The 14,584-nt window shown below is 38.8% G+C and overlaps 1 protein-coding gene across 2 annotated transcripts in view; it reads left to right on the plus strand.

The window, feature by feature from the left end:
• SPAG6 (sperm associated antigen 6) overlaps positions 1-10,922 on the plus strand; it is a gene marked incomplete at both ends in the record, with an annotated part of 33,244 nt that extends 22,322 nt beyond the window's left edge. The window contains 5 exons of one of the 2 annotated variants that reach the window (XM_079538712.1): positions 1,614-1,766; positions 4,381-4,572; positions 5,739-5,855; positions 8,521-8,666; positions 10,856-10,922. In XM_079538712.1, the coding sequence (XP_079394838.1) occupies positions 1,614-1,766; positions 4,381-4,572; positions 5,739-5,855; positions 8,521-8,666; positions 10,856-10,922 (675 nt within the window). The remainder of the gene's footprint in view (positions 1-1,613; positions 1,767-4,380; positions 4,573-5,738; positions 5,856-8,520; positions 8,667-10,855) is intronic. The other variant, XM_079538713.1, reaches the window with a different exon arrangement.
• Positions 10,923-14,584: the final 3,662 nt, after the last annotated feature.

Consider the following 14,584-nt stretch of genomic DNA (forward strand, 5'->3'; position numbering starts at 1 on the left):
TGACACGAACGTGTTGCGACAATAACAGACGGTGTGTGTCTTTCTGAAAAAATCTTTTAGGGAGTGCTCGTATCGCATTTCTTTTATTTTTCCAACAACAATGAAACCCAAAAATCCCCTCATTTATTGTTAAACTGATGATAGTTTTTTCCTGATAGCTTGAGTTTTTTATCTGATTCTCAGCATTTGCAGTCTTTTTGCCAATAACAGGTACAGAAGGGTTGTGAGAATCAGCAAAGCAAATGCAAAATGCATAGAAAAAATAAATAATTAGAACTACATTAATCTGTCAAATCACAAAGACATTTAACAGACTCTAAATATGAGTATGGAAAGAAATGCAAGCAATGTATTTGTTTCAGCACTAGTGCTGAACACAACCATCGTAATACTAGCTTAACAGCTGAGAATTGTTTAAACATGAGATTTGCAGCCTGCTTGTGTCTGTGCAGTAGTAGTGTACATCTCTGCACATGCGTGAGCCCAGATGTAGAGCTTGGCCATCACTGACTGCAGTTAGCTACCATGTGAACGCTTTTTCCTAAGCAGTAACTTTACATTTCGTGTGGCTGTGTCACAAATAAAGCCATCTCCTTACAAAAGGCTCAAAGGTAAGAGTGGATTTCATACTATTAGAAATCAGCTGGACTGGAAATCCACCTGCCTTCAACTTTTGTTTATGTTATTGCAACTCTTGAGCAGGTGTTACTTTTACTTTAGAATCTTGGCAAAGATGTGGTGTATACCCAACAACGTAGAAGGAAATAATCATAATATGGAATTCTGTTAATTTATATGCATTGTTGATATCGTATATTCTCTACTGCTGTCCCTTAAGTGATGTGAGAAGCAATATCATTTGGAATGAAACATGTCACGTAGCTTAATGTACACAGCAAACATCACAGACTATGGACATGATTATCATTTATAAGCAAGGCTATATTGGAGATTCTGGAGAAAAGTCCACTGCTCATGAAGTGTGCTCCCTGGATGTGTCCTTTAGATATACAGTGTTGACAGAGTGATGTAGCCCAAGTTGGTTTTGGGCAACCATGACAGCTGTCTTTGGATTCACGCCTTGCTGTGGGGGAGGAGGATCACAAAGGCTTTAACACATCACAAAGGCTGCTGAGGTTATCTATAGAACACAGGTGAGAGGAGGTGTGGGCTTTTCCTTCTTTCCTTGCACAGAACATGTGTTGCTGGCTTGGAGAACAAATGTACAACAGTATGAAAGAGCGTCTGGCTTAGTAGTTGTGTCTTCAAGGTCATCTGTGTATTTGGCTATCATTTGCATGGTTCTTTGGTATAACTGTATAAGTTGTTTTGTATAATAATGCGGTTGCATAGCATGGAACAACATTTTCAACATCAGAAATTCAGAATCCTGATTTCCTTGCAGTAAAGTGAATCAAAACCAGGATAGCAAGACAGGTTAGTTCCTGAGGACTTCATGCTTCACTCAGTGCTTAACAGTCAGTGTGATACATCAGTCTTATCCCAGTTTTATTTTCTAAGTCAGGAGCAATACATATAAGGACTTTTATAATGTGATGCTTTATGCTTGTTGATACTTCACAGTATCTAATCTGTTCTGTTTATCTTTACAGCTTTCACAGTTTATAGTAAATGCAGGTGGAGTTGCTGCTGTGATTGATTGTATTGGCAGCTGCAAAGGGACTGTCAGACTGCCTGGCATCATGATGCTTGGTTATGTAGCAGCTCATTCAGAGAACCTGTCAATGGCAGTTATTGTCTCCAAGGTTAGCTATCACTTTGCCTTCTTCCTATAATTCTTCAGTGGTGTTCTGAGAAAGAGATACAAATTAACATAGGCAGAGCATGTGTTTTGTGACAGAATTATATACTTGCTGTTGATTAATGCACTTTCTTGTAATATTGCTGCTGCAATGTCTGAGGTTATATGGTAGCCTGATCAGAGTTGGTCCTTATCAAGCTGAACCTTTTATAAAATGACCTGGATGCATTTCTGAACATCTATTTGTATTCTACTACATTATTTTTCTGTGCTGCAATTGAATGAATACAAAAGTAAGTCAGAGAATTTCTATGGCCTGTTTCGTCTTACAATGAATATTTGTGGCTACATCAAAACTCCTTCTGAAACAAGAATGTTTAATGGCAGATTCTGTATTGCGCTAGCATGACTATTAGAATAGTCTTGCAACTGAAATCTTCAGACTTGCAAAGACTTCAGTTTCTGAAATGTAGCATAGTTTGATTCAATTGTGCAAGTCATATTTCAAATGAGATAAGCTGTATGTTTTCAGGTTTAAATAAATTCTGCTGGGCATTGGGATAGAAAGATGATGTAGTAGGGATATTTGCAATATTTGCAATAGATGAAATTAGTGCCTGAGGTAATATTCTAATGTGAATGATGCTAATGACAGGAGGAAGTAATTTCACTGAGCACTGTTGGTCCGTTTTCATGCGGGCGGGTTGAGGGAGGTGATTCTCCCACTCTCATGAGACCCCACTGGCAGCAGTACTGTGTTCAGCTGTAGAGCCTTCAGCATGAAGAAGATACAGACCTGTTAGAGCAGCTTCAGAGGAGGCAATGAGGATGCTGAGAGGGCTGGAGCACCTCTCCTGTGAAGGCAGGCTGAGGGAGCTGGAATTGCTCAGGCAGATCTCATTGCAGCCTTCCAGTACTTAAAGGGGTTCTAAAGGAAAGCTGGAGAGGGAATCTTTATCAAGGAGTGCAGTGATAAAACAAGTGGAAATGATTTTAAATTAAAAGAGTAGATTTAGATTTGATATTTGGGAGAAATTCTTTTCTCAGAGAGATATGAAGTGCTGGGACAGCTGTGGATGCCCCATTCCTGGAGGTGTTCCAGGTCGGGTTGTGTGGGGTTTTGAGCAAGTGCACCTGCCCATGATAGGGAACTGGAGCTAGATTATCTTTAATATTCCTTCCAACCCAAATCATTCTACGGTTTAAAGTTTACCATGTGAATAGAGACAACCAAGCAATAAAAACTGAGGAATGGAAGTGTTTGCTGGTAGAAATGCAAGTTAAAAAATGAAAATTGTACAACATAACATCTGTATGTGCAGAGAGGGTGGGTGTGATAAAAAAAATTCTCTTCTGCATTTGAAGACTGAAGAAATGGTCTTTTGGCTTGCTCTTTGTGGAGATCCACCTTTTGTGGGTACGCCCATGTCTCACCCCTATAAGGGATGCATAGTATGCTTCTGCTTTTAAATTCTTAATCATGATGAATCCAGGCTTATCTTCAAGAGGAACCACCAATGTGTTAAATTTCTGAAAAATAATGATTGCTACTGTGACTGAATGAGAGTGCAATAAGGTTTTGTAGGGATCTGTGCAGGCATCTGAAATGAAATATTTTAACAAATGATTCACAGAAGATCTGAATCCCATTTAAAAATATTTCCTTTAGGGGAAACTAAGTTTTTTTGAGAGATGCATAATGCAAAGGGTAATGCTTGGTAAACTGGGACCATTTGAAAGCTATACACCTAGGATGTTATAGCTGCATATGGCTGTATGAAGTGCTCGAAAAGATGAATATCAAAAAGTGGCTTAGTGGGTTGTACTGGACAGACACTTCAGTGTGGTCTTCTGCTGCAGCACTGTGAGGAAAGAGACACTCGAGTCCTTTGCTATATTAAGAAGTAGAAGGTGGAACACTGCTGGAACAAAAGTAGTGATTCTATCTGTATTGCAAGTGCATATTTTTCCATTGTCTGTGTTTGAGAAGGATCTTGAGAAAAACAAAGGGGATGCAGAAGAGGCCATAGATGATCCAGAGGGTGGAAGGAAAAGGGCTTATAGTTAGAGATTTAGTAGCCTTGACCCACCTAAAGTACTGTGAAGTGGTGATATCTATTGAAGCATCCTGGACGTAAAATACTGGCTACTGAACAGCTCCATAATTCTGTGGAGAAAGGATAAAGATTGAGACCCCTTATCCACAAGAACTTCAGTAATTGCTAGAAGTGAGTGAGGTATTCTTCATCTTCTTGATGTCTTTGCATCAAGCATTTAAACCTTTTTTGGAAGATATTGGATGCATCAAACATGAACTGCTCAACTCAAGCAGACTTAGTAACTCAGTCTTAGTACAGCCTGAATTGTGTGATGCATTCCTTTTTATCCCTTAAAGTCTGTTAGCTTAAATGGACACAATATTGAATCTGTTTCTCTCATTGTTTAACTAAATTTGTAAAGATTTATTCAAAATTCTTGCTAGTCACGATGATGTAAAGGCATGAAAACAAATAGCAATCATTCTCTTCTAGCTTATATTATAGGAAGAGTGTAAATAGAGAAACATTTTCTAACAGTCTGTATCAGTTTAAAGGCAGTGCTTTTGGTTACTGCTGCAGGGAATACCACCACTGTGTACCTGTTTGTTAGAAGAGCATGAAGATCATATTAAGGCAGCAGCTGCGTGGGCCTTGGGACAGATTGGCAGACATACTCCTGAGCATGCACGTGCAGTAGCAGTAACAAATGTGCTAACTACACTGCTTTCTGTGTATATGGACACACGCAGTTCAGAAGATCTTCAGCTGAAAGCAAGTATATTCAAAATATATGCAGTATGAGATATTCAATGTAACCACGTTTCTAAGTGCTTAAAAACTATACATGGTATGTGTTTTTACTGATATTCAATAAGTTATGGATTTCCTGTGCCTGAAGGCTGTGTATCATTTATTAGGACTGATTGGCCCTAATGCATGGGTGTGTGTATGCAATCATATGATACAGCCACAGCAGTGTAATCTTTCATTTTCTTCCTACTTTAGATCAGAGTTGTGTGTACTCACAAATACTGTTGTGTCCTACAAGTGACTAATTGTCTACCTTTTTTTCTCAAGTATGGGCTCTTGTATGAAGTGTTATAGAGCTCATAGTAGATTTGTTTACATTTTTATTATTGTAATAAAACTGTAACAAGTACCCAAAGTACTCTTCTCTTGAAAACATGTGACTGTTCCTGTTTAGGGCCTTAATTCCATTGGAGCTAGTAAAGCTGGACTTTGATAAAGGGTAGTTTTGGGTGACAGTAAATGAACTGACTGAATAGTATAATAGGACAGGATACGTTCTTCCAGGTTGCACTGTGCCTCTTTACAGTCCACCAACGTACAACAAATCTCAGATCTGTAAGACAAGATGACAACTTCTGTATTGCTGTTTTCAGTGCTCGCAAAAATATCAAGACCAAATTAGCTGTACCTAGAATCTGACCCAGTGAGGCCGTTACTGCTTCTTGTAGCCAGCACTGAGTCTGTCTCACTGTCCCTGTTCCTTTCTGCCTGGATGGTAATGCACTTTGCTACCCCACAATAGCATGCTCTCCCAGTAAGCCACTTGTAAAATACAATCTTTTAAACTGTATTTTGATTTAGCTTTCTTATTATGTTGAAGTACTTCAATTTACTTAAAGGGTCTACTCATGCTTCCATTGTAGCCAAAGTCAAATTGCCATTACTTTGACCGTAGATAACTTAATAATAATATGATGCACCATAGGTTTTGAAGCTTAATAAATCTAAGTAGAAAATTGATTCTTCATTAAGTGACTTGATGGATATAATATTTTTTATTTAAAAAATGCACTTTGAGAATTCTGATCAATTTGCTTTTTTTGCTTAGACTTCAGAGATATGTTTCATGAATTCTTGTTGTTTTCATTGATGTCTCACTGTAGAAATTTTGTTTTGCATTTCAATAGACTAAAAGAGCCTTAAAGAGCATCCTTCAGAAATGCACTTATCTTCCAGCACTTGAACCATTGCTGCACGATGCCCCTCCCAACATTATGAAACACATTGTTGGGCAGTTTAGCAAGGTAAGAAAAGGCTCTGCTTGATGAGTAATCATTTTCCATTTATCAAGAAAGTTATCCTTCCAAATATGAAGCATATAGATGCTTCATATAGGTCTTAGTTGTTGTCTCAGAATCCTCAAGCTTCCCCTGTAGAAGCAGTTTGGAGCATTGTGCTTTGTTGCCTGTTAAAGATGGATATGGTTTTATCTGGAACCTTCTATAGTTCATCCCAGGACAGTGGGAAAACAGTTAATTATAAGCAAGGTGTTTTTTTCTTCTTTGCCTCTTGAGATGAAGCAAAATAACTCACATGAGAATATTTTCACTGAGCCAAAGTATCACGTAAATCCCAGTTACATCTGTTTTAGACAAACTGCAAGCTGTCTGTCCAGGAGTGGCTTAAGCTGGATGTTTTACATTAGAGTATGAAGGCCTCACTATTCTTATCTCCATTAAAATTTTCAGTTGCTTATTGTTAATTACATTATTGATTTAAGCACAACGTATAAAGAGAAATGCGGTTTAATCAAAATGCAATCAAACTATTTCATTGCAATATCAAAATATTACATTTGCAATATAATGCAATATAATCAAAATTCCAGTGTCTGATTTGATCACCAGCAATTGAAAGCCTTGTTTAGCTGTAGGCCTTTCTTTTGTGCAATACCGTGCAATGTAATCTATTAGCAGGGGATACCAGATTCTCTTGGTGAGGTGTTTCTTTTTGGAAATGACCAAGCAAAGCACTTCTGATTAGTAATCAGTTTCTTTTATCAAAGATCTGGAAGTGCCACTGTTTGTAGTGTGTACTGGAGATTTAGTCAGAATCCAGTGCCTTTGCTTCTGTGTGCTGACTGGAACTGTTGAAGAGTTGAGTGTGTAGTAATTGGTTACCCCGTGTATACATTTGAATGCTGTTTGCTGTTGAAGCGGTTTTGTACCCTTCATATCAGCTGATGTTTTGTTTAATTTTTCTTCTACACTGTATTAAACAAACTGTACTTGTCTAGCATTTGTTCTTCTAAAGTATACATTTAAAATTAAGTCCTTTGCACTAAAAGCTTTTTTCTCTCCAATACCATAACTTAGGAATTTCCTATTTTTAAACCTGAGGTGCATTGGCTCTGTTGGCTCATTTATAGCACAGTAAAAGCTTTATTTCCAAGCTGTGCTTCAGGGTGGGATGCTATGTGTTTTTGGTGCTGGACTGTGTCATTTTAGTATTGCCCTTTCCACGGTCTTTGCAATTCTGTGCTTTCTCAGTTTGGACTGGGAAGAGGGAGACACTAGGTCTCCAAGGTGTAGTCTATCTTTAGAGCCTCTTCCAAGAGACTTTTCTGCTGTCTTATCCAGCCTGGGAACCACAGTGTGGAGGCAGAAGTCAGGGAAAGGGCCAGATCCTGTCTCCCTGCTAGTTGTTCCTTGGCAGTTCTTGTAGGAGGAATGTGGAAACAGCCACTTCGGAGTTCCCAGTTGTTCCCAGCACACAGCAGGGAGAAGTGTCTATGCAGCCTTGTGTTTTTCTTACCAGTCTTTTGCAGATTATTGCAGCTTAGAGGGACCAGAGGAGTGAAGGCTGTTTGCCTGTATGCCTGCCAGAAATCTCATCCTTATTTTCTTTCAGTCTTTTAGGCAATCCCTTCCTCCTTCAAGGCTCATGTTTTACACTGACACACAATCAAATTTATGGGCTTGATTTGTCCCATCAGTGTGAAGGCTTATAAAAATCTTTTGCCCCCATAGTATGTAGGTCTCAGAGTCCTCAAACCTCAAGCTTTTCAAGCTTTTTCAAGGTCTCAAACCTCAGCTTTAAACCTATCTGTTTTTGCTGACATTTACATCTTGGATTATCCTTTTTTTTTTTTTTTTTTTTAAATAATAATTATTATTATTCCTGCAGCCCTGTGGGCCTGCAGACTACATGCTGTCGCTCTCCGTCGCCTGGCCCAGCCCCCACCTCCCTCTCTTTCGTCCTCTGGACGGAGCTGCATATTGGCATTACTCAGGGAGCGCAGAACGTATTGTCTGATCGTTTGTGCTTCTCATCCCCTTTGGCTGCAGAAACTTCACATTTTTGCTTTGTGTGTATATGTGTGTAAAAAGGCTTCCATGGCTACACAGTGTGTTGTAGGATTTTAATATCCAGGAATTTAATAGCAGCATGTAATGCTTCGAGGCTGCATTGTTCACTTGCAACAATTCTCAGTATTGTCTTCACGCAATAATCTATACTAGATCATTATAATGATATAAAATTCTGCTCTACAATTAAACTGTGGGAATTGACATAAAAGACCCGAATAACTTGGCTTAAGTGGAACAAATGCTGTTGTTATTCCATGTTAGTGTTCTGTTTTTATTATCTGTTTAATCTCCACAATCATCTTGTCTCTGTAGGGATAATTCAAGAAATATTATTTATGTAACGATAAATGTTCAATTCGCTATTTTTATCTGTGTTATGTATTAAAGTACATGTTAAATTATCTTTAACAATAAAGGGCTGGTTTATGATACTTGCTGTATAACCGTGTTAAAATACAGAAGTCGTTACAGATGTTGTATCTCTAATGTGTTCCATTTTATCTGTCCTCTGAATTAAAACAAGTTAGCAATATTTGAGGCTAGTAGCACAAAGGTTGCTTTAATAGAGTACATATTTTTAATATACTTCTCTATGTAGGTGTTACCACATGACAGTAAAGCACGTCGTCTCTTTGTAACAACTGGTGGGCTTAAAAAGGTTCAAGAAATAAAAGCAGAACCTGGGTCACTTCTTCAGGAGTATATCAACACTATTAACAACTGCTACCCAGAGGAAGTAGTAAGGTAGGGAAAATTAAAAAAGAATGCACATGTATAACTTGAAATGTTCGTAATAGAAGCAGCACAAAATGAGGATTTAAAATGAATTTAATAAAATTTAATAAAATTTAATTGAACTCCCACATGATTTTAGTTTTCAATAGAACAGTGTAGCATTTGGTTAAATGTCCCAGTGGTATGCACAAATGTTAGAGATATACTTCTGAGCACTTTCTATTTTCTGATTGGTTTTGGAATTAGGTTTCTTTGTCTGTAAACAAAGCCCAAATAATGAGGCTGGTGCAGGAAATGGGGAAGAAGAGTCAGTCCTGCACTACCCAGCCAAACTCTGAGGCTTCAGCACAGTCACTCAGAGATATAAATACCTATGGCAAGTTTAGTTTATCTTAGTAGCTTATGTTCAGTTTCTCAGATATCGGTGAATTTTTGCTTACACCCTTAACTTCCCTAAGAGCCTGGCTAAATACTAGAATATTCAGATGCTCCTTTGAAACTTTGTCTGATGTACAGAGGGTTCAGAGGCTCTCCTACAGTTGCTCTGTCCGCAGCTGCCCTTCCTCCCCCAGCCTCATCATGAGGCTTAAGTGAAATATAAAAGGACCATACACCAGCTGTCTGCACCAAGTTGAACTTTGCCCTTAATGAATACAGAAACACTATTAAATAGCTTACAGTCAAAATGTCACTATCCTAAATTGTAATAAGGAGGTAAATGCCCTCCTAGATTCTAGATATCCATTCACCAGTCCTTCACTCCATCAACACATCAAAAGGATGTCGTACTCATGCACTCCCTCTACAGGCTCTGAAAATCTGCATCATCAATTTTAATTACAGCAAAGGAGATCTTTAGCTAGTAGTAGCTACAGTCATGCAAAACGGAGCCCTGTTGTCTCCATGAGGAAAAGCCAGTAGCTATCAAACGGGTAAAAGTGAAATCATAAAGGAACTTTATTCTACAGCTACTGATACTTCAGAGCGAAAGAGGATGTTTATACGTCTCTGGACATAATCAGTGTTTCCTTGTCCAACTATTTTATTTTTGTGTAAATGAAACAAAATTACTCGCGTAGACTGGGACATAACAAAGAAAAGGGCCTTTCCAACATCTCTTGTGTGCATCTTAATGCTAATGGATGGTGGTTTCTGCTGCCCAAGCCACAGCTGCTACAATAGACATCAGCTCTGGGGTTGTTTTGGAGCCCTATTATTTCAAGCTGTTTGCAGCCCGTATATGATAACAGCACATTGGCAAGTTACCTGTATGGTTGGAGAACTATTTTGAGTTCTTTTAAAATTTTAATAAGTTTCATTGTACAGAATCATCCAGGAAGTCAGCAAGTTAAATGGATCTTTGTTTAATGTGAATGCGTTGGAGTTTTTTCACTTAAGTACATTTTAGGCATATAGTGCATGGAAACGTTACTTTGTCCTTGTGGTTAAAGCTTCCAGGGTTCAGAGGTGGCAATTTAACATGTCTGCAAAACAAGAAATGTACTGTGATTTATGTTTGTAGAGTAACATAGTAATAATTTTCACATATTCTTAACCTGGAAAACAAGAACTAAATGCTGCTTTGATGATCCTTGCATACTAGGAGGCATGTAGTTGGTCACTGTGGAAAACTGAGTGACAGCAGGACAGTAATGGCACCACAGCATTCTTCTTTCATGAGAACTTACTGGATAATCTCTGTAACAGACAGAAAGTCATTGTGATTTTTTTTGTTGTTGTTATTCCATAATGCCTCTTGAAGTGATGTAGACTTCACATTGGCTTTGGTGTGTGTGGTTATGTTTCACAAACAGCGGTAGACTGTTGCTCTCTGTTAGCCTATGGTTCTGTGTAAACTCATGCCGTGTTATTAAAGGCCATCATTTCAACAGAAGTTAACATCTACACTTCCCAGAAACGGCAATGCTTATGGCTGCTGAACTGTCCAAAAACTAGTCACTTACCTATACGCCCTAAAAGGAGCCAAGTATTTTTTGAAAACCTGACTTCCAAGTACAAATGATTCCGTAAGTTGAAAAGCAAGCTCTTACAGCGCTGTCAGAGAATAACTGTAAAATTCCTTGACCACTATTTAATGCCACGACTTTTTCCTGATCGATAGAAATATGAATAGTTTCATTACTTGGCACAGAACATGCTTTGTAGTCTAATGCACAAACAATATGTTTCTCTTTCAGGTATTATTCCCCTGGATATTCTGAGATGCTTCTGGAACGGGTGGAAAATTACCAACCAGTTTTATAAACTTCAATTTTTATTAGAGCTGTATTTCACGTTTACGCTTTTATGACTGTAATACAAATACAGCTGCTGAAACTCTTGTTAGGTTCTGAAATCTACTTCTACTGTTTGAACCACAGCAAGACCTCAGTATTTCCAACAAGCTGTGTTTTGTTCTTTATAGAAATGTTGCTAAGTTTTTGTTCCTATTTGTTTTTCTCTAACTTTATGACCAGACGCTGCAGCATATATCAGTGGAATTTCATGCGAGGGTGTTGATTTATCACAGAAGCTTTTTTAGAATCAGTCATTTCCTTTTCCTTCCACAAGAAAGGTTTGTTATTATCTCATTCAAATTTTATCCTTCTCAGCACTTTATCAATTTTCCCCCTTTTGTCTTTGCATATTGTTTAGAGCTTCCCAAGCTTGATGAGGGGGAGGAAAACGATATCCCCTCTGCCTTTTCTAATTATAGAATTCATTCTATGCTGAGATTTTTTTTTCCCACCACTACCTTTCGGAAAGTGATGTGATTTTTTTTGCATCCCCAAACACATTAGTAGCTGCTAAAAAGAGAAGTAATCAGATCTGATGATGATAAAAGGGCTGTATTCTGCATGCTACAATAGTGTCATGATCCTGGCATGCTAAATAGTACATCTGCAAAATTCCTCCTAATTAAGGCAAGATTTGCTGTGGAGGGAAGCAGCAATACATTATTTGGTGTGCTTATGTGTCATTGTTCCTATCGGAAAGGATAGAGTGAACTCAGACTTCCCACAGGTACAAAAGGAGAGCAAGGACTCTGAGGTTCTGCCCCATTTGGGTCTGCAGTACCTGGGCCTCTTAGGAAGAGAGGAAAATTGTTTGGCTTCAGGAATGCTATTAGCAAAGTTTTGAGCACATCCAGAGGAAAACTGAGGATATTTGAGTCTCACTGAATTGAGTGGTGGGACTAAGACTGCTCAGCACTTTCTCTTCAAAAGATGAAGCTACTGCAGAATTGGGTTGAAACACATTTGGAACTTAGTCTTGAACTTGCAAATCATGTTGGCATGGAGATGTAGGTATGAGCTTTGTTGTATACAACATCCTGAAAATACTTTTGCCCTCTTAGGTAGAGTAAAAGGACTTTCTACATTCTACTTTGCTGCGTACTGTAGCAACAGGGAACAGCATACAACCCTACAGTATTCACCAAGTAATAGGTAATTGTCATTCATCATTTTTTGTTCTTCTAGCCATTTTCCTCTTCCAAGTATGCAGTGGGTTTTTTTGTTTGTTTGTTTGCTTTTCTTCTTTTCTTTTTCTTTCCCAGGGAGTAGTATGCAGTGTTTCTGGGGTGGGATGTCGAAATTCTGGCAGCTGCAAGGGAATACAATACTTGAAAACCCCTGCAGGAGAAACTTGTCTACTTTCTTAAACATATTAGCTGAATGAGTTTATAAAACAGGGATAGCATCTTCTGTTACTTGTAAAACAGGAGCAAAATCTTAATGCAGTTGGAAATGATTTAGAGTGAGTTTTCCTTGCCAAATTCCAAATTACCATGTTCTTGTCAGCATATTTTTCATTGGTTCACAGAAACACTGGTGGGCTATCTTCTGCTAAGGTTTACTTCTACAGAGGGCTGTGCTCCTGGTGTGGGGCACTTGGTGCTCTCGGACTAGTTTGAGGAGAAGCAGTGGCTGCTCAATAGCTGGCTGTATAGAGCATAACTGAGATGGAAACTGTTGGTGTCATGACTGCTGATATATAAACCACACCAGCTGGGTTCTTGCCTTAGCCTGCATCAGAATGAACAGCTTTGGAACTGACTAACCTTTTCCTTTTCGGTATTCATATTTTGACATTAATAATGTTATGACACTGGTGGGAAAAAAATCATTAGGTATATTAAGAAGATTGTTGTAACACTCAATGAATTTTCTTAAATGCGTTATGGATATTTAAAAATCAAATCTTAAACATTCTTTGAAAGAAAATGTCATGCAAGGACTTCCAGAGAATCCTGAAGGATCTGATGGCTTTGTTTTCCCTAGCAGGGGAGAAATACTGCAGAAGGCTGAATGCAGTGCAGCTGGGGGGGCGGGTCGGCATTCAGATGTGTACCCATAGCTGCATCAGATGTTTGGGTGCACGTGCATAGCACACGATGCTAATGGGTGTGTTTTTTGTGGAAAGAGCATAGAGGCTTCAGTTCCCTGACAAATATGTTACACCATAATGATTCCACTGCGTTAAATTTCAGTGCCTAAACCCTTTGTCCACAGTCTTCTCACATTTTTTTCTGATTCCTGACAGTGGAAATGATTGCAAAAGGCAAACCTTCAAAGCAATCTGATTGTGCAGTGCACAGTCTCAATCAGACCTAGCATGAATCCCTCTTTACGCCAGTTATGCAGTTCTGTCCCAGGCCAGAGGAGCTGTAAGGCCTCTTGTCACAGGTCTCCCTCTCTGGTGATGCCACATCCCATTCAGCCCTGGCCAAGCCAAGATCCCTCTTTGGAGAAGCCCTCAGCTCTCCTTTGCTGGCAGGCTGCTTCCGTGCATGGTAGTATACCTGGGGCTGGAGGCTTCCCAGGCAGTACACATCTGCATAAGGCAGATTGAGGCCTTTCCTGCAAAATTATCACTAATTTGTGGTTTAGGCTTTCTTTACTAGAGCAAGAGTTGCTTTTTTTTTTTTTTTTCTTGGAGTGTTTCACAGGCTCTGATGTACAGTGATTCTGTTCTACCCTCTTGTTTGTCTTAAGTCATCATCTAAAACTATATTAATGTGTGTAATTGCTACTCTGGCAAGCTTCAAGTGTGTACTATTCGTCTCAATTTCATAGAATAAAATGTAGATTTGCATTTTAATTTGTTGTGTAAATGCTGTTTTCATGCTAGTCTGTGACTGTGATGTTAAAGAAAATGAAGAACAGACTCATTTTGCAGCTGAGCCTGACACCACCTCTGGGCGTTTGTTTCAGCATACCACTCAGCAGTGCCGAAATTTCTCCTTCTGAGCTTAGAGACACACAAAGATTTTAAGTAAGAGTCTCTCTGGCAGAGGTAGCTTATTAAGACACACAAAGAAAATTAAGCTAGTGCTTTGGCAGAAGTAAATGTAAGCAGAGACAGCCCTTAAATCATTTTGCCAGTTGCTTTGACTGCAGCATGGGGACTTTTGAACCTCAGTCTTTAAAGGTCTTCTCTGGGGGCCCAACCTATGATTTTTGTCTACATTACTATATCTATTATTACATCTACAGATGTAAACTACGGCCTCAAAAGAACATGTGGATGTGTAAAACTTGACTATATTTCATTCAGTGGGTGGATTAACTGGCCTACAAAAGCTCCATTCTTTATCTGAATGACTGGAAACCAAGAGGATCTGCAAAGGGGAAATTCAAGGAGTTCAACTGTTATGCACATAATATGTTCTGCATTTCCAGAGGGATTTACTAAGCCATTGTTTTGTCTCATCTGAAGTGATCAATCTGCTGTAGAGCTGCACCTTAACAAACAAACGAACAAAATGCTGAAGGAGCTGAATGGAACCGGTGGAAGAACAAGTGAATCTCCTTTTACAAAGTAAAGCATAAAGTTACTGCAATTAAGGAAGCTGATGGTGTGTGTGAATATTCTCAGTATTCTTGATTTGGTGTTGTGGGTTGTGAATAACTTGGCCAGAAGGG

The sequence above is a fragment of the Tetrao urogallus genome (assembly GCF_951394365.1).
Source record: "Tetrao urogallus genome assembly, chromosome: 7".
Lineage (NCBI taxonomy): Eukaryota > Metazoa > Chordata > Aves > Galliformes > Phasianidae > Tetrao > Tetrao urogallus.